Source organism: Halichoeres trimaculatus, unplaced genomic scaffold (assembly GCF_033239565.1).
Source record: "Halichoeres trimaculatus isolate MK-OKI-2021-1 unplaced genomic scaffold, fHalTri1.1 fHalTri1_scaffold_24, whole genome shotgun sequence".
NCBI classification, from domain to species: Eukaryota; Metazoa; Chordata; class Actinopteri; order Labriformes; family Labridae; genus Halichoeres; species Halichoeres trimaculatus.
The window spans coordinates 5,413,528-5,433,172 of record NW_027437202.1 but is presented as its reverse complement, the minus strand read 5'-3'; the positions used below and the strand labels follow the sequence as shown (position 1 = coordinate 5,433,172).

Genomic DNA, 19,645 nt, shown 5'->3' with positions numbered 1-19,645 from the left:
GGCCTCTCACACACTCTGCACATGTTTCCACTACGCTCCTCACTTTGGGCTCCGTGATTGGCTGAGAGTTTCACACTCATGTTTCAGGAGCTTGTGTTTCAAATCCACAAAGTTTCTGAACGCAGAAGTTTTCATGTCGATGAACTCAGCTCATAACCTCACCCAGGCGATGCAGAGGTGTGTGTGTGCGTGTGTGTGTAAATCATCCATGTGTCATACATATTTGTGAGTTTGAGCACCGTCTGCAGCCGTGAGAATCACACAAACACACACACAGTCTTTATGATGTTTCTTTACAGCCCAGCTCCGTCACTCGTGCCGGGTGTGGTGAGACTCGGACTTGGAGACGCTCGGGGGGCTACTGCTTGGAAAGCTCTTTGATTGGAACTATCGCTAAAAAATACAGAGATTTTTGGCTGTTTTCAAACAAATATTTTGTTTATGATGGGGTTTCTTTCATAAAACATGAAGGAAAGGTCTTTTTCACACTGAAAATTGAGAAACGCTCCATGAAACTGCTACTGGTTTTTGAGCTTGATCAGCTGACCATATTAGACAGCTTTCTGAGTGTGCAACATGTGTGAAAATGCAAATATGATAGAGGAATAAGACATAGAAACAACTGAGGCCTTGTCCACACGAAGCAAAAGCAAAAACTGCATTTTCAAAAACCATTTTCTCCCTTTAAAGAACAACTTCCGTCTATAGGTGGGGGAATTGATCCAAATATTGATAATATCGATACCAGTGTAGAAAGATCGATACTCTGGTTCAATTTTTTTTTCCTGCATGCACTGACTGCTTGGGTTTTAGGTACTTTTAAAGATACTGACCAAATTTTGTCAAAAGTATGGGGTACTGATTCATGAAAAACAAATGGTACCATGCTGGACATGAACACAGCATTGATATTTTTTACCACATAAACACAAATGTACCGAAAATTGGTATCGTTAAGTACCGGTACCAATTGTGGAAGGTACCCATCCCTACGCAGCACTCTTTGCTCCCCCTCTTGGTTTGGATATTGCACCATCACGTGGCTCAATGGTGCCAGGGAAACAAGCAATCTGACTCTGTAAAAAGAAGTTTGTTCAATATTATTTTACATTTGTTTTGGTGTGATAAATCTTCATACTATTTTTTTTTTTTTTAAATAGTGCAATAATGGGATAACTTCTATTTATTTTTCAAATTTTAGTCTTCAACTCTGTACCTCAGAAACAATTTTGTTTAGATTTTACCTAGAAGTGATAATTTTTGCACTTCATTTTCTTAAGAAAAGAGTTCCACGCAACAAAGTTTTGGGGAAAATTTGATTTGTTTCTGTTGTATTGTTTCTGAACTTGGATGTTTATTATGACACTAAAGTCATTTGTAGTCACCTTCAAACTTTGCCCAAAATCTGTCCTAGATTTGACCAACATAATCAAAAGAAATAAATCATAAAAACACCTGAAGGTCAGCAGTTTGATGATACATCAACCTGAAATATTAAAAAGTATAGAAATCGGTATTGGCGATACTTGGTACCAGATTAATACCAATATACCCAGTATAGCCCACCTCTACTTTTGTCCAGGAAAACACACCGGTAAGTGCGGGCAGTGTCTTTCAGACGTGAAACCTGTGCTAGCCAATCAGAATGAACCCCCGTCATTCAGCTGTGACGTCTACATGAAACAGGAAGTTTTCAGAAAACATGGACATGGCCTGAGGCTCACACCCCCTTTTAATAAACTCCTCGTGTTTCCAATCAGACCAAAAAAGCTGCACATCTGACGCTGAAGCCGATGATGGGAGATGAAGGCCGGAGCAGATTTAGTCGTGAAGCAGAAGAACCACCCACAGATCTTGAATGTAACTGATTTGTATTGCTTTAATGTTTTTTTTCTCCTAAGCCATGACATTATAATGTAAATGAGAAGCGCAAACAAAATCTGAGACCCTTTTTGTACATCCATTAGTAGCACATTCATACAACAACTTCCATCGTCTGCACAGCGGGGGTCACAGAAGTCTTTTTCATGGCGGTGGCTTTTGGCTCAGAACAAACAGGCGCAACAAAAACCAAACTCCACTTTTAGCGTTTTCCTCTGTTTCACCTCTCTGCTTGGAGCCAATCGCCACCGTACATTCCTCCGTTCGTTAACACTGACCGTTGCGATAATGCGACAATGAAATCTGGAGAACAAAATAAAAAGAATAAATAAGAATAAATAACTTTCGAAGGGGGTCAGAGGAGACACCTTTGGCAGTCTGACGAAGGAAAGGAAGGAGGAGAGGAGCTGTTAGCATCACGGTGCGACACGAGCTGCTCCTCTTTTTTTGTGAATAAGTGCTTCAATTACACACTTCCAATTCTGGGGGCACAGCAGGTTTTTTCTCTAGGAAATGAAGAAGTCAGCTGATAAATGTGAACTCCAAAGGCCCCTGTGAAACTTGTGAGTGTGTCCCAGCTGCAGAAAACAAAAGCAACAAAAGGAAGCGACATGCAGCTCGTCAGCGTAGATGTATCGTGTTGGAATCTTTGGCTAAATTATAAAAAGTAACCGTCATGGGTGCATACAGCTGTTTTCATATTGCATTTGAGGTTGTTTATTTTTTTTTCCCTTTTGCTAAAATCTCCTCCTTGACCTTGAGTTTCTACCAGCTACAGGCGCATTTTCCTCACACCCTGAAAAATGCGTCAGTCCATGCAAATTCTTCTATCTCATTCATGCCCTACCTCGTTCAAACGAAACGAAAACATGACGAGCCAAAAAAACAAACATATACATGTACAAAGTAATGTACACCATATATTCAAACACATTTCAAAATCGTCAGACTTTGAAATCATTAGCCAAAATAAGTCTATATTTTTTCTCGACCCATTTTAGGTAATCTTTATCTAGACTGTACAATATATGTATATATGAGTAACCATGAGGGACCAAAGCAACAAAAATAAATACTTTTTCGCTATGTCACCTTTCAAAGTAGTATATCTATGTACATTTATATCAATATCAATTTTCCTTAGCTTATTGTGATGGTTGAGCGTGTGTTCAACAAGCAGGCATTTGCGCACAGTGTGGAAACTCCTTCCGTTTTTTTTTTTTTAAGTTTTCTTTTGCCCTAAAAGTATCTAAATGTCAATTTGGACGACACCGTGAGACGGGAACAGAAAAGAAGAGACTGTTTGGTACAGTGAAAGGTAACCCTGGCTCAAATGGACAGAAAGAGTCAAAGAAAAGAAGAAAAAAATAGAGCATCTCACCATCATGTGACTACTTCAACAATGGGTTTGTCTACGTCTGTTTTACAAAAGATGTTTCTATTTCATGCAGTCTTTTCCGACAAGTCGTACAACCTCGCTGTACGTGTCTAAAGGATTTTTTTGTGTCCTCTTTTTTTAGCACAAAGCGAAGAATGTTTTCAGTGAATGTAGCTATGAAGGGAGTAGGAAGGAGGAAGGAGGAGAGAGGAAAGGGGACGGTGCAAGTTTTGGGACAACAACATGCATAAAGAAGACAGTGCATAGGTCCAGGTTGTTGTTCAGTCCCTGGTGGTTTCCAGTGTGTTTCAACAGACTGCAAGCAGTTGGTGATGGGAGATGGAAGGAGGGAGGACGGTCCAAGCCTGAGTGACAGGCGCCACCTTGTGGAGGAGGTGAAGTAATCCAATTTGAAGAGAGAGTTCAGGCTTGGACCGATGCAAAGTGCGTCAACCTTTCAGAGCGTGGTGTTCTCTTTTTTTTTTCTTTTGGAGTCTGGTCCGCTGTGCGCAGTTTTTAATCAGTCGTTTTTTCACTGCAGAGCCCTTTCCAAACACACAGCAGACCCAGAAACAACCACACTGAAGGTTTCATGATTTTTTTTTTGTGTTTTTTTTCTGTTTCACGTGGAAGGTAGAAGAACCGAGCTTAAAGATCAAGCTAACATGCATAAGGTCTTCGGATTCTGTTTTGCTAAAAGCCGTCAAGGCCAACTTTTTTCCCCCGAAGACCAGTTCAAGAGTAGTCTCTTCTTTTTTATGTTTTGTTCACTTCATCTTTTAAAAGAGGAAATAAAAATGGCTTAATAGCTACATCATTCTTGCACTTGTGTTGCAACTACCTTTGGTAAATCAATCGACAAAAACGACAACAGAAAACCCTGAAACGACAAGTCCGTACGTGTTCCCCCGACTTGAACTTAGCTTTGTCTCTTTAAGCGTTTTTCTCCTACGACAAGTCACCCTGTGGGTTCATTTCTCCCTTCTGTTGCCTCCATGTTTGTCACGTTCACAGCTCCACCCTGCACGTCCACTAGCGCCCGCTAAAACCTCCGAATCTTCCGGAAAAGACCAAGACAAACCAGCAAGGCAGAGAGACAAAAACGAGAGAAGAGGGGAAACAGAAGAAACAGGAAACAACAGAAAATTAAGGACATCATCGAGTCCTGGTGAAGAAGACACCGACGAACGACGAAGGAAGGAAGGTTTTTCAGAATGGCCACCGCCATTCGCACGAGGAGGAGGAGTTTCACCGCTTCATCATTTTGGAGACGAAGCTGACGATGGCGGACGCCGGCTGGTCGGGGTCCAGCTCTGCAAACAGGTGGCTCACGTTGTCTGTTGTGCTTCCTTGTTTCCTTGCGATGAAGCCGAAAAGCCTGATGACGAAGAAAAAGAGGTCAATATTTGACGTTTCTATCCCCAAACAGGACGCATGAATCTGAAAACACACTCACCTCACTGAGCCTCCTCCCTCTTTACCCCACCTAAGGACATGAGAGTTTTTTAACCACTGAAACACCAAAAAGTCTTTTATTTTGAAATTTGAGCATGAAAAGTTTCTCACTTCCTGTCCTGGGGGTCAGTGTCGCAGTAGGTTATCGTGTTGATGGGGTAGTGTCGCCTGAAGAAAAGTCTGCAAATAAAAAGCGCGATTGCAAATCTGAGTGTGTTCTCGAATATCACCACAAGAGGGCGCCACAGTTAATGAAGAATGTTTGTCTCAAAAGGTATTGCAGGATGAAGTTTTAGGACTCACTTCCTCTGGCTGTCGGTGAGCGTGATGCCCTGCGATGACACCTTGAAGTGGACGGTGGTGGCGGCAGGCAGAGGGTTGGTGGACAGAGTCTGAGTGATCGCCTTGGCGACGGCCTGAGGCCCCGTGAGAGACTCCATGTCCACAGAGTTGATGTAGAGGACGTTGCACGCTAACACGAAACAAAACAGAGTCGGTGTTGACGTCTGGAGACACGGGGGGAGCTCGGGGATGCATGCGGGTTAACGTAACGTGACGAGCGATGGCGTGTGGCTAAGTCTCTCATGCACTGGAGGAGAGGTGGTCTGCTAAAATCGAAGACGTTGCATGCATTGTCCTTCCTTTAAGTTGATCTTTGATTTGATTTAACATGATGTGATGAAGTTGGCTAAATCAGGCACTACGGCATTCACAATCAGTCAAAGTGCAAACCAGTATTTACCATGACCGTCCTCAGGAACCTTCTGGACTGTAAGGTAAGGGTGAAAACGTGTCAGCACATTCACCGACTCGTCATTTCTGCATCTTCTGCAGTGTACGTTGTTGGATTGATTCCTTTGCGTGACTCTAAGAAGTAAACTCTTGCAGAAATCAACCTCCTAAGTTGCAGTGTTGCGTTTTGCTTACCGGCTCCTTGCTTGAGCAGCTCCACCACCGGATCAGTGGGAGTGGCGAGCTCCAGCGCCTCCTCGTTTGGGTCTGTTGGCGACAGAACAGAACATCAGTTGATCATGTTTGTAACAGTTTTTCCTCGAGGCGTTGATGAGGGTGAACCGACCTTTGGTGGGGATCATCAGCTTGCAGGGCAGAGCCAGAGGAGTCATTGAGTGTTGGTACACCAGAGCAGAAAGACAACCTGGAAGAAATCCTCTCTGTTAGACCTGATCTTTGGGATCTCAAACAAAAGCTTGGACTCGAGCGTAAACTCACCGAAGTAGGGCTCGTTGGGGCAGCCCTTCAGACGCACACCTTTGGCACTCGTCTCAATCAGGAAGTGCCTCACCAGCTCGTTGGTCATGTCAGCGACTGAAAGAAACAGCAGAAAAAGATTGACCAATCTGTTTGAGTGCCCTCTGCTGGCAGATTGTGGTAACTGCACAGTATTCACAAAGCATGCCAGTGCTCCAGAAAGAATCTGCTTTGTACCTTTCTTGTTCTGCTGGATGGTCGGCGGCGGGCAGGCCACCTTCATGGCGAGGCCGTACGCTCCTCTGAAGGAGTGACTGTCCCGGATGATGAAGGCCCCGGGCTCCCTGTCCTTCAGCAGATTGATGGCTGAGGAGACAAAAGCAAAAGCGTGAGGTGGATGAATCAGGGAAGAACAGAAACACCTGACAACGGGTTCCTCTCACCTTGTTCTCGTGAGATGTCCGGCTTGTACCAGAACTTTGACGTATCCTGAACGAACTTCACATTCATCTTGATGTCTGGGTAACCGTCTGCTGGAGTACAAAGACGCCACTTTAAAACTCAATAACTCTTTGAAAGGTTAAACACCCTCCTCTCTGGCAGTGCCTCACCGTATATTGATTTCGAGACGTCCGGCAGCGTGTGTGCACCGGACAGGTTCGGCGTGCTCCCTCCGCTCACAGGCGCAGGTGTCAGATTCTTGTTGTCCGTCCTCTCCGCGTCCCCGCTCGACATGTGTCTCTTCTCAGGCAGCTGTGGGGACACGGGGAAGGCAGGCGTGACAGGCGGTTGAGCGCTCCCCTGACGGGAAGCGGCGCCCATCTCGTCAGGCGTGCAGTGACGGCGACCCATCAGTGGGCTGGGAGGCACGCCTGAGACTGCTGCTGCTGCTTTGCGGCCAATCAGAGGGCTGGAAGGGATGCCGCCAGCTACAGGAGGAGGGTGTCTGGCCAATGAGGGGCTGGCTTGGCCGAGGCGTCTCTGGAGGGCGGGGCTTGGGGGGGTGTTGGTGGCCACGGTGCGGTGGAGGGTGTTGGGGCTGCCGGGGACGGTGTGGACGCCCATGATGTTGACCTGGGAGCCTTCGGGGGAGGCGGGTCTGTGGGGGTGGGAGGGGCTGTCTGAGGAGCCCATCCTCCTTCTGGAAACAGGAACAAAACACATTTAAAGGTCGATCACACAAAACTGAACTTTATCGACTAAGAAGACTCACCCGTCGGCGCCGTGGACGGGGCTGCTGGAGGAGAGAGGAGCATTGAACTGTTGACCTCGGAAGTCGCCAAAATTACGATTATCTGAAGATGCAGAGAAAATAAACAACAAGTTTGAGCATCACAGTCACATGCAGGAACAGGAAATAACTGACGGAGATGATTTTTCAAACATTCTGGGATGCAGGACTGAAAAGGAAAAGGTTGCGGTGAAACACGCGAAACGATAAAAAAACGGAACAAACACGAAACGTGTCGGTCGAGGACAGGAGGGGTGTGCTCTTTGGTGCAGAGATGCTAGAAGTTCGTTAGCCTTACCTTGATCCCCGTCATTAGATTCAGAGTCTGACAGCAAGAAGAGGAAGAGGAAGAGGAGGAAGAAGATGAGTGGAAGAGGAGAGAGGGAGGAGGAATTTAAGTGCAAAGCAGGAACTGCAGGTTCATGGGTTTGGCCACAAGATGGCAGCAGACACCAACGAATGCAGGGTTACCAAACTATCTGACACATTTTCAACTTTCTTACATCATTAATCAACTGTTTTCAAAAATATTCACACTTTTTGAGCTTAAACTGACCTGATCCTCCTTGTTGGTGAGGTTTGAGCCCCAGCGCCGACAGAGGAGTCTTTGCCAAACCGGGTGGAGAGCGTGCTATAGGAAGAAGGCGAGACAAGAGTGAATTTAACAGTCCATAAGAAGATTAAAAGTGGGGTTAAAACTGTGCAAACGACCCATGCATGATTGAGAAATGGCATCAAAACAAAACATTTATATAACAAAATATTTTCGGTTTCTTATGACGCTGTTGGAGATGATCAAACACAAGGATGCAGTTGAGGATGATGTTAGAGATTTGCAGGATCAGGACGAATGATAAGAGACGTAAAAATGGCGACATGATAGTTTATGTCACAGTCTTACTGCAACAGCTGCGTTCAAGAGTGCAGAAAAGCTGCTGCTTTACATCTGCTCACTCAGAATTTGCTTTCCATAGAAAAAACAAACCTATCACCTTCTATTTTCCTCCAGAAACATGATTTGCACACACCTGCTCTGCAGCTCTGTGCTGCGTTTGACGCAAATTCTGAATTTGTTTGTGCAGCTTCATTTGGAAGTTTCCACAACTTTTAGAAACTTTGAGAGCATCTTCTCTTCATCTAAAGTCAATTAAAGTTTGCAAATATTGATTTTTGGTGCCCCCTTGTGGACAAATTGATACCTTTCATTTCATTTCTTATGGTTGTAATGACTATGTGACTTCTTATTTATTTGCTTTTGTTTCAATCACTGAGTCTAGGGCATACGTCAGAAGAGAGCACCTGTGTGTGTTTCCTTAAAGCTGAAGGACAACCCCTATGCAAATACACCATCCGCCGAGTAAACAAAAACGCTCTCAAACTGCAGCATATCCATCATCAGAGAGCTGCAGGATCCTCAGTGGGTCCGTGAAGCTGCACAAAGATGCATCAAACCGTCACCTTCGTCCTCCTCCTCCTCAGCTTCTCTGCAGCTTCTGGAAAATACGTCTACGTGAACAAAGCCCGATCCTGGTATGGAGCTCAGGAGTACTGTCGGGAGCACCACACCGAGCTGGCTCCTGTCAGCAGCGAACACGACATCCAGCTCCTCCGCAACCTTGTTAATGGTGTCATCTACTACTACACCGGCTTCTGGTTTGGGATGAAAAGGGACACACATGACAGCACTAAGTGGTTCTGGTCCGGTGCAGGGGAGGTGAAGGACTTTATATGGGGGTACGGTCAACCTGACGGGTGGTCCGAGGACTGTGGTTTGCTTTACAGGGACAAGATGCATGATGCACCCTCAGATCTTAATACTCATTTCTTCTGCTACCAAGTGTTCGTGGTTAGAGAGAGGAAGACGTGGGAGGAAGCCGTGGACTACTGCAGGGAGCATCACCAAGACCTGGCTAGTGTCGCGTCAGACGCGGAGATGACGCTGATCTGGAAGGAGTTGGGAGACAACGCCACGGATCATGTCTGGATCGGGCTGCATTTCTTCCCAGGGGACTGGCTGTGGACGGACGGGCAGCCCATGGACTATGACGCCTGGAGCGCAGAGGGGAAGCCAGGCTGTCCTGACGTGAGGTTTGAGTGTGCCGCGCTGAGGATGAGGGAAGGGGTGCAGAATTCGACGACGAGATCGTTTTACCCGGGGGTGACAATTTTAGGAGGGACTGATATTGAAGAGGCTGAAGAGGACGAAAAGAAAGAGTGGGAGGCTTACGACTGTGACGAAAAGCTGTTCTTCGTTTGCTATTAAGAGCATCAGCTTGGTTAACTTTACTCTTATTTTTTAAAAGAATGTATAACTCTGTCTTCTGAATTAAACCCTTTTCGCTCAGTTCTTCTTCTTTGTCTTTATTTGTTAAAACTGCTGCTCTCATTGTGAGTCAGATCTCTTCTCTGAGAAGTCATAAAAACACAGTTGGAAATCCCCCAGCTGTTTGCAGAAAGACTGAACCTACACATGTTGAAGTAAGGAGTCTGTGGTGACACGGGGAAGCTGGGAGTCTGAGGGGAAATCTCACCACCGCCTCGAGAGGTGGGGCTGTTGGTGAACCGGTCTGCTTCGCCGTCCTCGAACGCCTCCCTGTAACTGTGCATGTGGCCCTGGAGAAGAAATGTGAGATTTAATAACATCAAAGTGACTCAGGATAAAGTTTCGTCAGCTTTTACATGTTTTGAACAAACCTCTCTGGGTCGTCCTCCTGGATTGAGCGCCAGATTGTGGGCGAAGTCGGGTGAATCCACTGGTGGCGTGCTGCTCTGGTACTGCCCTTCACTGGTGGTCCGACGGCGGCCTGTCTCCTGCGTCACTTCTGGGGTCATACCTCTGGAGCGAACGCCTGAAAAACCACAAGATTCTCACTCCATCAAAAGAAAACGCTTCTCAGTTCCTTTAAATATTTCACATTTCTTTAACTCCTGAATCTCAGCTTTTGATACGTCTCCTTAAAAGAAAAGGGTTGATAGATCTGAGTCGTGAAAGGGATAAACTGAAATAGCATGAAGCAGAAAAAGTTCATGAAAATAAAGAAAGACACAGAAATTAAAAGTGAGGGAAAGTAGGACAAACCAGAGAAGGAATAGGAGCGATGGCGGTCAGATTGTTGCGGTGTCATGCTTTCACTGATGCCCCTGATTCGAGCGTTGTACTCTGTTTCCAGGGGGGAGGGAGGTCAGGGTGGTGCATGGAGGGCGGGAGGAAGTGGAGGAGGAAGGTGAGGAAGGAAGCGGTGGTGCAAGGCGAGGAGATGGATTGAACAGAAAAGGAGAAAAGAAAAAATCAGAACGGAAATGGGTCTGATGGAGTGACGAGAATGTGAGGAGAAAGTCAAGGGAATGTGTGGTTTTCTACCACTAGGTGGCGCCTGGAAGCTGTTACAAAGCTCCACATGAAGATAAATATGAATGCAGACAATGCATGGAAGCTAAGGGCTGTGCACACCCGGCTATTCTTACTCCTTCACCGTCTCTACTCTCAGCAGCTCTGCTTCAGTTCAGCGGCAGAGCTAATTTTATGACTGCAGGTCATTCCTCTGCTGCAGCCTGAAACAGAGACCCCTGCTCACATGCTTTGGACTGAGATGCATAAAAAAGAAGCTAAATTCACCCTTTTTGTTTTGTACCTTTTTATGACCTAACTTCCGCGCTGCTGAATGCGCTGCTCTGCTTAGAAACTCAGCAGTCTCATTCAATAACACAATAAATGCCATTAAAAAAACAGCAGATGTATAAAAAGTGCTGTCAGCCCACACAGCAAACCAACATAAGCTACAATGTGCCCATTATTCTCCTCAGATAAGACATTTAATCACAACAAAAGCCTGAAATCTGAATGAAACCTTGAGAAGTGACTCATTTAATTTCACTGTCACTCATTCAGTCGCTCAGTGACTCAGCACTCACTCACTTTGACGACAACCTGCAGTCTTACCAGCGATCCGGTGAGCAACCAGGCCCTCCAGGTTCAGCGTCTCCTCCTCTGCGTCTTGCTCTCTGGGCAGGGATGTAGAGGAGGTGTCCTTGGGCTGAGGGGTGAGTGCAGGGAGAGGAGAGGAGGAGGCACTGTAGCCCGGGTAAGGAGATGACCCCTGCAGATCCGGGGATTGGGAAACCACGCCACCTTGGTACGAGTTCCCAGGCTTCCCTTGGACCTGCTGGGTGAAGTTAGAGGAGGGGTCTGATGGGTAGTTGTGGGCTGCTTGGCGTGTGTGGATGTAGGGCTCTGGGGTGTGTGTGGGGGTGATGTTCTGGTGTTGGTAGCCAGCGTTGGACCTTTGAGGGGAATACGCAGGCGACTCCATCACCGGGCTCTGATTTGGCAACGCTGACACCCGTCCAGTCGACCTACCCGGCTGGTTTAAGGAGTTGTTCACAGACCCCGAGTTGTTGTAGCCATGAATGGCAGAGTCTGCTTGGTATGAGGGTCTTGCAAGGGTCTGGGAGAAGGGCACCTGTGTTGTGTTAAGGCTGTTCTCCCCAGGAGGTGCACTGTGGGACTTGGACATGTGGGAGTTGATTGGGTCCAGGTCAAGCATTAGCATGTTGAGAGCCTCGATGGACTGCTCGATGTCTCGCTGCGAGGCTGGAGTTGGGAAGTAGGGCAAGCTGTGGGTGGACTGAAGAGGAGGTCCAAACGGATCATCTGGGAGGCTGTGCTGGTGCCAGTTATTCAGACCTCTTTGCACGGCCTCCCTGCTGCTAGTGCTCCTCTCTGGGGCCCTTGGCATCAGTTTGGGGTTGGTTTCAGGACTTCCCGCTGGTTGATTCCCAAAAGACTGTGAGCGGTACATCCCTCCACCGTTCTGGTAGTTGCTGTATCCTCCTTGTGGCGATGCAGAGTCCGTAGACCTCTCTTGCATCGTTGTAGGAGTTCTTACTCCATGCACAGGCATCTCGCTCAACTTTTCCCCGAGGACGCCTCTCTCCAGGTACGGCCCGTCGTTCTGCCTGCTACTCGGCGTCTGTGATTGGTAGTAGAGGTCACCTGGTGTCCCCTGACCCTCTAAGGATGAGAGTGTGCCCAAGCTGTCCACGCTGTTGCCCTCCTGGCTGTTGGGCAGTTCGTCGTCAAGAATATCTGTCTCGCGCTCGTCCGTCGGAGGAGCGCTGACTAGCCTGGTGTGACCACCGTTGACGTGCACTTGCGCTGGAACAAGGTGCCTGACACCTCCTCCTGGGCTAGTGGAAGTGGACAGGTAGGCTTGTCGTTGTGTTGGTGCTTCGAGGCCGCTCAGGAGCTGGTCGAGTTCTCGTTTCTCCTGCGGGCTTAGCGACGGATGAGGCGCCGCCGGGTTGTTGTGGTTCGCAGCGTTCTGCAGAGACTGGCTGTGCTCGTCGGTGCGATCGGTCTTGATGGATGCGGTAGAGTTGCCTGAGTCGCTGCTCACGGAGAGGGTGTGGTCTACGGCAGGGAGGGAGGCGTGGCCTGTCACAGGGAGGGTGTGTTCGGTTGTTTGGAGGGGGTGGCTGGGGTGCTGTAACGGGTGCTCTGCATTGGTCAAGGCGTTCTCATGGACTGGGAGACCGTTGATGGTGACAACTCCCTCCAGGGAGTCTTTCTTGCGGACTCTGGCATAAAGACTTCCATCAAGTGGACCTTGGGTGTGTACAACATCTGGAAGAGACCCAAAGAGACCACAATCAGTATCAAAAAGGGGACTGAAGCTAGCGGAGGTGTTTAGATGATCTCATCCTCATGCTCAAATTTATATCATTACATCTTATTGGCATCAATCATCAAGTCACATTTATGTGGAACCAGATCCCTCACACCACAAGCCCAGTGACCCCCCTCTGCTCCCCTCTTTTTCTGACCCCTGCAGCCCTGCTACCAGCAACACAGCCCTTCCTGAGCTATTAATAGCCAATTCGCAGGGCTAAAGCCTCTGTCACGTTGCGTCAGTGCGGGCCCACATGGTCTGACATGAACCAGGGAGGGATCTGTGCAACCCGCTGAAACAGCTGGTCTGTGTGAGCCAAAGTCAGTGGCAGCAATGCCAGTTTGGAAACCTGGAGCTGGACTGGGAGATGTCTCGCTCATGTTGGTGTCAGGCTGCTGAATCACGCTGGCAAAGTTTGGCTGATTGCACAATCAAAGTTCTTTGAATGTGCGAGTATAATAATATCATAAAACATCCTGGACTTATTTATATTATTCCAAAATCCTGTTGGTATGAATGTGTTTCCAAACCACCAAAAGCTGAATGTTAAGGCCAGCAACTGAACCGTTAAGCATCGGAAAGAAGTCCCATCGAGCCAGAGAATAATAGACTCATCTCTTTGACACAAATGGGACAGATCTCGTTTTTACATTTTAGACAGAGTGCAGTCTTCAACAGACTCAACTCTCTGCAATGAAGCCCCAACAACCAGTTTTGGCATCTAGCGTCCAGTTTACTTTTGCAAAGTGATACACGACATATACACGACCGTGGCTGGCTCCAAATTGAGCGACCCCTGGGGACAGATGGTGAAGCGCTCGGGCAGCTATTTCCAAACCCATGTCAACAACAACTCACGGGCACAGCAGCAATGAGAACGAGAGAGGAAGTTGTAAACAGAGTCTGTTTCTGTGGTTGTTTTTATTGTGACACAAAGATCATGAGAGTAAACAGGGGGTTTGGTTTAAGTGTGTGTGGGGTTGAGTTTTATGAGTTTCTAAGATGTTTGTCCAAAGCCCTGTGCACAAATTTGTATATTTTTAAGAAATTCCAGTGAAAAAAAGGGATACCCATATTCTGCAAAAGTTATCTTCCTGTTTCTTTTTCTTCCAGAATAAATCTTAGTTAATAAATCCACCTTACCTGTGCTTGATTTTCTTACTCCATTCCTCCAAAATACACTCAAAAACTGGTGAAATATCTCCTGGTCTCAGCAGATCAGATCAAAATCCAAAAGCAAAATGTCACAAACATTCAACTCTGTCCATCAAGTGCCTCCGCTTGCCTCTGAGTAATGGAACTTTCTGTCTCTGAGCTTCTTCTCTCGCGCTCTGATTCACCTCCTCTCATCACCCAACATGTGCTCTGCTGGAGCGAGGCGAGGCGGGGCCGCACGGCTGAAGCTGCCGAAAGGGGTGAGCTGGCACCCTGTGATGATCCCTGACTGTTCCCGGCAGGCGGGGGAGGAGGGACTCCAGCACCACCAACACCACAGCGCGGCCGGCTGGGAAGCAGTGTCTCAAACAAACTACAACTCCCACGCCATCCGACTGCCTAGGGTTGATGTCATCAGAGGGGATCCCCTCAGTCATCCTCTGCTCCTACACATTCCCAGTCTTCCTTCTTTCTCCCTAACCTTTCACAGCACAAGGCAACAAGGCAGCCCCTTGTTCTCGCTCATAAAAGCAGATCTTGAAGCACCATGTGGCCAAACAACCCAAGTTTGCTATGGTAACACTTTTTCCAGCTGCTGGTTAACCCCAATCCTGAGGTCAAATCAGGGGAACAGGCGCTGGTTTTTTGACATGTCAAGGCTTGGACAGTAAAAGATTAAATGAGTTTTTGGAACGCAATTATTTTTTGGTTGGTTTACCAGGAAATGAGTGGATGTTTTCTCGTTTTGGGCACTTAAAGTCGGTGCTTGTTTTTGAGGAGGTTGTTTGAAAGTTTCCAGGGAAGTAGCAACCCAACAGAGGAAAACAAAAGCAACAGAAATGCTTGAAAAACAATCTTAACAAATCTGTTAAATTTGGTGTCAGCAACTTATGTTAAAAAATGAGTAAACAAAAAAATGAATAAACAAAAATAACGTTCAAAAATAAATAAAAAAATGAATTAGTGATAAGAAAAAAATCAAATAAGAAATATTGAGATATACAATAATAATATTAATAATAATAATAATAATAAAGAAATGAAAAAATATGGTTGTTTGAATATTCCAGGGAAGTAGCAACCCAACAGACGAAAACAGAAGCAACAGAAATGCTTGAAAAACAATCTTAACAAATCTGTTAAATTTGGTGTCAGCAACTTGTGAATCAAAATAAATCTGTTAAATTTGGTGTCAGCAACTTGTGAATCAAAAGGAATCTGTTAAATTTGGTGTCAGCAACTTGTGAATCAAAACAAATCTGTAAAATTCAGTGTCAGCAACTTGTGAATCAAACAAAGTTGTTAAACTTGGTGTCAGCAACTTGTGAATCAAAAGGAATCTGTTAAATTTGGTGTCAGCAACTTGTGAATCAAAAGGAATCTGTTAAATTTGGTGTCAGCAACTTGTGAATCAAAACAAATCTGTAAAATTCAGTGTCAGCAACTTGTGAATCAAACAAAGTTGTTAAACTTGGTGTCAGCAACTTGTGAATCAAAAGGAATCTGTTAAATTTGGTGTCAGCAACTTGTGAATCAAACAAATATGTTAAATTTGGTGTCAGCAACTTGTGAATCAAAATGAATCTGTTGAATATGGTGTCAGCAACTTGTGAATCAAAACATCTATTTGCTTTTCCGAATGACAAATACCCAACTCGTGAAACCACCGCTATATCTGAGCCTCTGTTAACCATACGCCAACAGGACGGCGTGTAGACAGAAACGTCACAGCAGCGTCTGACTAACAGCTTAAGTATGAATATCTGAAATGACTCCCACCTCCTTTAACACCTTCCTCTATCTTCTCTTGCATAGTTTGGCGCGATCCTCCAGACCAGGGAAGAACTGAAGTGCCAAAAAATATCACGTGTGATGAGGACTGGGAGGTCGCAACCTTTACATTTGCTCCACACGTATGGCATGTGCATACGCTGGGGGACTCATGTGCTTCTTTGCATCGCTACAGCTACGTTCTTGCACAGCATAAGCTATGTGGAGTCTAAAGAGTTCAACTTGGGTGAGTTTTACGTCCTAAAATGTGCAAAAAACACTGTCACGATGCAGGGATAGCACAATGCCTCCTCTACATTTAGATCTGTGTTGAAGCGTGCATGAAGCACATATTTCAAAGTATGATCCAAGTGTGACAACATGCTAAAAATATTCAAGAACCGCTCATCGTCTACTGTAAGAGATGTCAGCGAGCTTATGATCTGTCAGCTTTCAAATCTAGCAGGCTTAGCTCTGAATGGCACCAACATAAAGCCCTCCATTTCTTCTATTTGTGTCACAAATAGCCGCAGCGGACCCCAAATTAGATCATATGAGTCACTACGGCCACCACAAATAGCTAACAACTTCAGTAAAGGGGTATAACGTACACTTTTCTCTGCCTCAGAGGACAAACATGTTTATTTCATCCTACATCTGAGCAGCTTCCTTCATAACGACAGCGACTCCTTCCCCCCACACCTGTCATCCTGTATATCCTCTCATGTGACAGGTGCTCTCTTCTCTTGTCAAAGTGCCGGAAGCATTGCTCATACAGTGGCACACACACACAAATTCAGACTCTCACACACACACACACACAACACCTGCCTCTTGGCTGGAGTCTCTTAAGTGTTCACTTGAGTGTCTCGCTGCCATGTCGCAGGCTTGGAGGCCATTAAAAAGCCATTTAAACACCTGCGGCCGATGCGTTGTTAAAAATAGACAATGTGCTACCGCCATTGTTATTGCTGTATCAAATGCACCAGCTGGGACGTGGATTAAATACATAGTTAGTGCATTTGAGTAAAACAAACACGCTGATTGAGATGGCGCATTTGTCGACAAGCCTGTAAAGCAGTGGGAACACGGCGGACGGCAGCTGAATATGTTCCATGCATACAGACTGTAATTACTCCCTGGGTTCTTGTGGATATAACTGTTAGTGATGGGCCAGGAGGTAAGACATGTTACATGTCATCACAGCTGGGTGAAATTTATCAAGAATTTATCATTCAGTGTCTGCATGTGATTGTAAACAGAAGCTGTAAGCATCTCATTGTCAGACGTCAAACATTATCGTTATGCAGATGACACCATCTTTTACTCTATATTGGTCTATTTTCTTTTTTTCCCCACACTCTTTTTATTTAATTTTTGGCACTAGAGGCATAAAAATGGACATAAAGATGAAATGTACTTTTTTTTATTTTTTTCCTTTGTTTATAAGTATTTTGGCTTTCTTAAAATTTCATTTATATATTATTTTGTGTAAGCAAATAGTTGTAAGTGGAAGGTCCTGAAATAAATGAGTGAATAAGAAATAAATTAATAAAAATGACATTCAAAAATTATTTAATGAATAAATAAATTAGTGATAAGCAAATAAATGTAGGAAAAAAATATGTTAATAATAATAATAATAATAATTAATAATAATAATAATAATAATAGAAACTATAATAATAATTGATATAGAAATATACAAATATAGTTATATAAATATATTAAGATTTTGTTCTTAGAAAATATTAAATACATAAACAAAAAAATACATGAATAAATAAAAGTAAAAAATATATATTAAAAAATAGAAAAACTATATACATAAAGAATAAAAAAAAATGTAAAGAGCAAAAATAAATTAAATAAAAAAGGATAAAAATGTAATATAATAAAATAAAAATACAAATAAATTAAACATAAGAAATATACACATTTACTGGATCTTAGATTGGTGTTTTGTTATTTATTCAAGTATGGCAAAATTATAAAATGGGATGCATAGATACACATTTTTCAGAAAATATCAACAACTATTTTCAAAACAGGTCAGATTTTTCCTCACAGTGGAAACTCAAAGATGGGTTTGACTCTCCCATATGGGACACCGTGACCTTATTAAAAACACCAAACCCTGGTCACAAAACGCAGATGTATATAAATATAGTGTTTATACACATTGCTTGATGTTCCTGTCTCTCTGCTGCTTCAGAAAGAGGAACGCAATCCCAGTTTTACTAGATAAGGTTTTTGATTTCATGTGTGTACATAATGCGTCATCTAAAGTCAACTGATCTGTGTGAGAAAAGGAGGATGCAAAGAGGTCAAACTGGGTGTGAGAGTAGTTAAACTGGGAGGAGTGGAAAAGAGATGGAGAGCAAAGTCTTCCATGAATCAGGAGGAAAAAAGCTGTAAGCCGTATCTTTAAGGGTCAGTAATTCCACACACATCGACTCAGGAAACTGTTTACCACGCCAAGTGTGACCAGAGTAACCTTGTCTTTGATCCCCGGCCCTCGACTGCCCCTTCCCTCCCAGGGTGAAACATTTTTTGAGTCACTTGGTGACTCTTCAGTGTGCAATTATACACACTGACAAGCAGGGGCAGGCTCGCGGCTGTCAGCGAGACGTCGGGTATCTCACAGCGGGATGTGACATTCACCTTCACTGCTTTCATATCAGCGTGACGACTGGCAGTCTGCATGCCGGCAGTGGGTGACTGGGTTTGACTGACAATTGAATGAGCAGACTGAAAGACCTGTGAGGGACACAAGGAATATCCTCTTTCAGATGTTTGTCTCAGGGTGGAGAAATCATCTCATGAGGAGAGTCAGAGTTAAACATGAGGTATGTATGGTTGAAAAATTTGAGAGCTGATGCCATCTGAGGTAAAAAGATGTCACGAGGAAAACTGTCGCAGTTTTATATTCGCCATGTCTGCCTCTGAGTCCGTCCGTCAGCCAGTGTCCAGCTGTCACAGTTTGAGGTAACGTGACGTGACCGTATCAGTGTCTGGCTCCACGATTCATTTCGCGGTGATGTCATCCATCCGCCTTCCTGTCATCTGAGTGACTGTCATAAAAAAGCTATCCGCCTGTCTGACTGTCTGTCCGTATATTAGACTGACAACCGGCTACAGAGCGCGTCTGATTCATGTCAACTCTTCTGCGAGGGAGAGGAGATGACAGATCAGGCTGGCGATGGGAGCCTGAGCCAGGTTGGAGGAGATTGTTGGGTAATTTAAAGCAACAGGTCCAGACGGACGAAGCACACAGTGAGGCCTGGATGATCCACTAAAACTCCACATGTAGACATCTCCACAGACAGAAGGAGAAAGCAGGTATTAAAGGATGAGGAGCGGCTCAGCAGGGCTCCCACAGCTGGGATTTGAACCTGCTGCTGCAGCTCACCGTGCTGTCAGCGAGGGCTCCTGCAAGACACACTCAGGGTGCTTTTAAAATACCTGAGCACTCTCTATTTCCCCAATCTGAAAGAAGACTGAACACTTGAAGCTGAAACTTCTCAAACCATCTCCAAACACAAACCCTTCCTCCAGTGCATCCTCTCTCCAGCTACCATTCATGCTCCCTAATACTTTTGGTGTACCCAAATTGCAGCCCGCTCATAAAATGTTCCACACACACACAAATTGCTCGCTCCATGACTCATTTGGTGCCGTATAGGTGCCAAACACACAGGATGCAACCGTGTCGACATGGAAACGCAGCAAACACACAAACAGACGCGGTGAACTTTGTGGAAGCATCGCAGTCTTTGAGAAAACCTGCGTTAAACGATGTGGTCGCTGCTTAAAAAACACAATTATCCTCATTTTCAACATGATTGGATGATTCTGCTGCAACCCAGCGACTCACCAACCAGAGCTCCTCTTGAC

At 45.3% G+C, this 19,645-nt stretch overlaps 1 protein-coding gene across 12 annotated transcripts in view; it reads right to left on the bottom strand.

Annotated features, from left to right (window-relative positions):
• Positions 1–2,388: 2,388 nt before the first annotated feature.
• tns1a (tensin 1a) overlaps positions 2,389–19,645 on the bottom strand; it is a 58,036-nt gene continuing 40,779 nt past the window's right edge. For 5 of the 12 annotated variants that reach the window (XM_074664203.1, XM_074664208.1, XM_074664205.1 and 2 more), the window contains 17 exons: positions 11,095–12,777; positions 9,849–10,003; positions 9,623–9,767; positions 7,711–7,785; positions 7,453–7,479; positions 7,137–7,218; positions 6,535–7,064; positions 6,367–6,456; positions 6,161–6,289; positions 5,945–6,040; positions 5,793–5,870; positions 5,642–5,713; positions 5,457–5,483; positions 5,018–5,186; positions 4,826–4,894; positions 4,716–4,745; positions 2,389–4,637 (listed from right to left, as the gene is read on the bottom strand). In XM_074664203.1, the coding sequence (XP_074520304.1) occupies positions 4,508–4,637; positions 4,716–4,745; positions 4,826–4,894; positions 5,018–5,186; positions 5,457–5,483; positions 5,642–5,713; positions 5,793–5,870; positions 5,945–6,040; positions 6,161–6,289; positions 6,367–6,456; positions 6,535–7,064; positions 7,137–7,218; positions 7,453–7,479; positions 7,711–7,785; positions 9,623–9,767; positions 9,849–10,003; positions 11,095–12,777 (3,587 nt within the window). In that variant the 3' untranslated portion in view covers positions 2,389–4,507. The remainder of the gene's footprint in view (positions 4,638–4,715; positions 4,746–4,825; positions 4,895–5,017; positions 5,187–5,456; positions 5,484–5,641; positions 5,714–5,792; positions 5,871–5,944; positions 6,041–6,160; positions 6,290–6,366; positions 6,457–6,534; positions 7,065–7,136; positions 7,219–7,452; positions 7,480–7,710; positions 7,786–9,622; positions 9,768–9,848; positions 10,004–11,094; positions 12,778–19,645) is intronic. The other 7 variants (XM_074664207.1, XM_074664215.1, XM_074664204.1 and 4 more) reach the window with 6 other exon arrangements.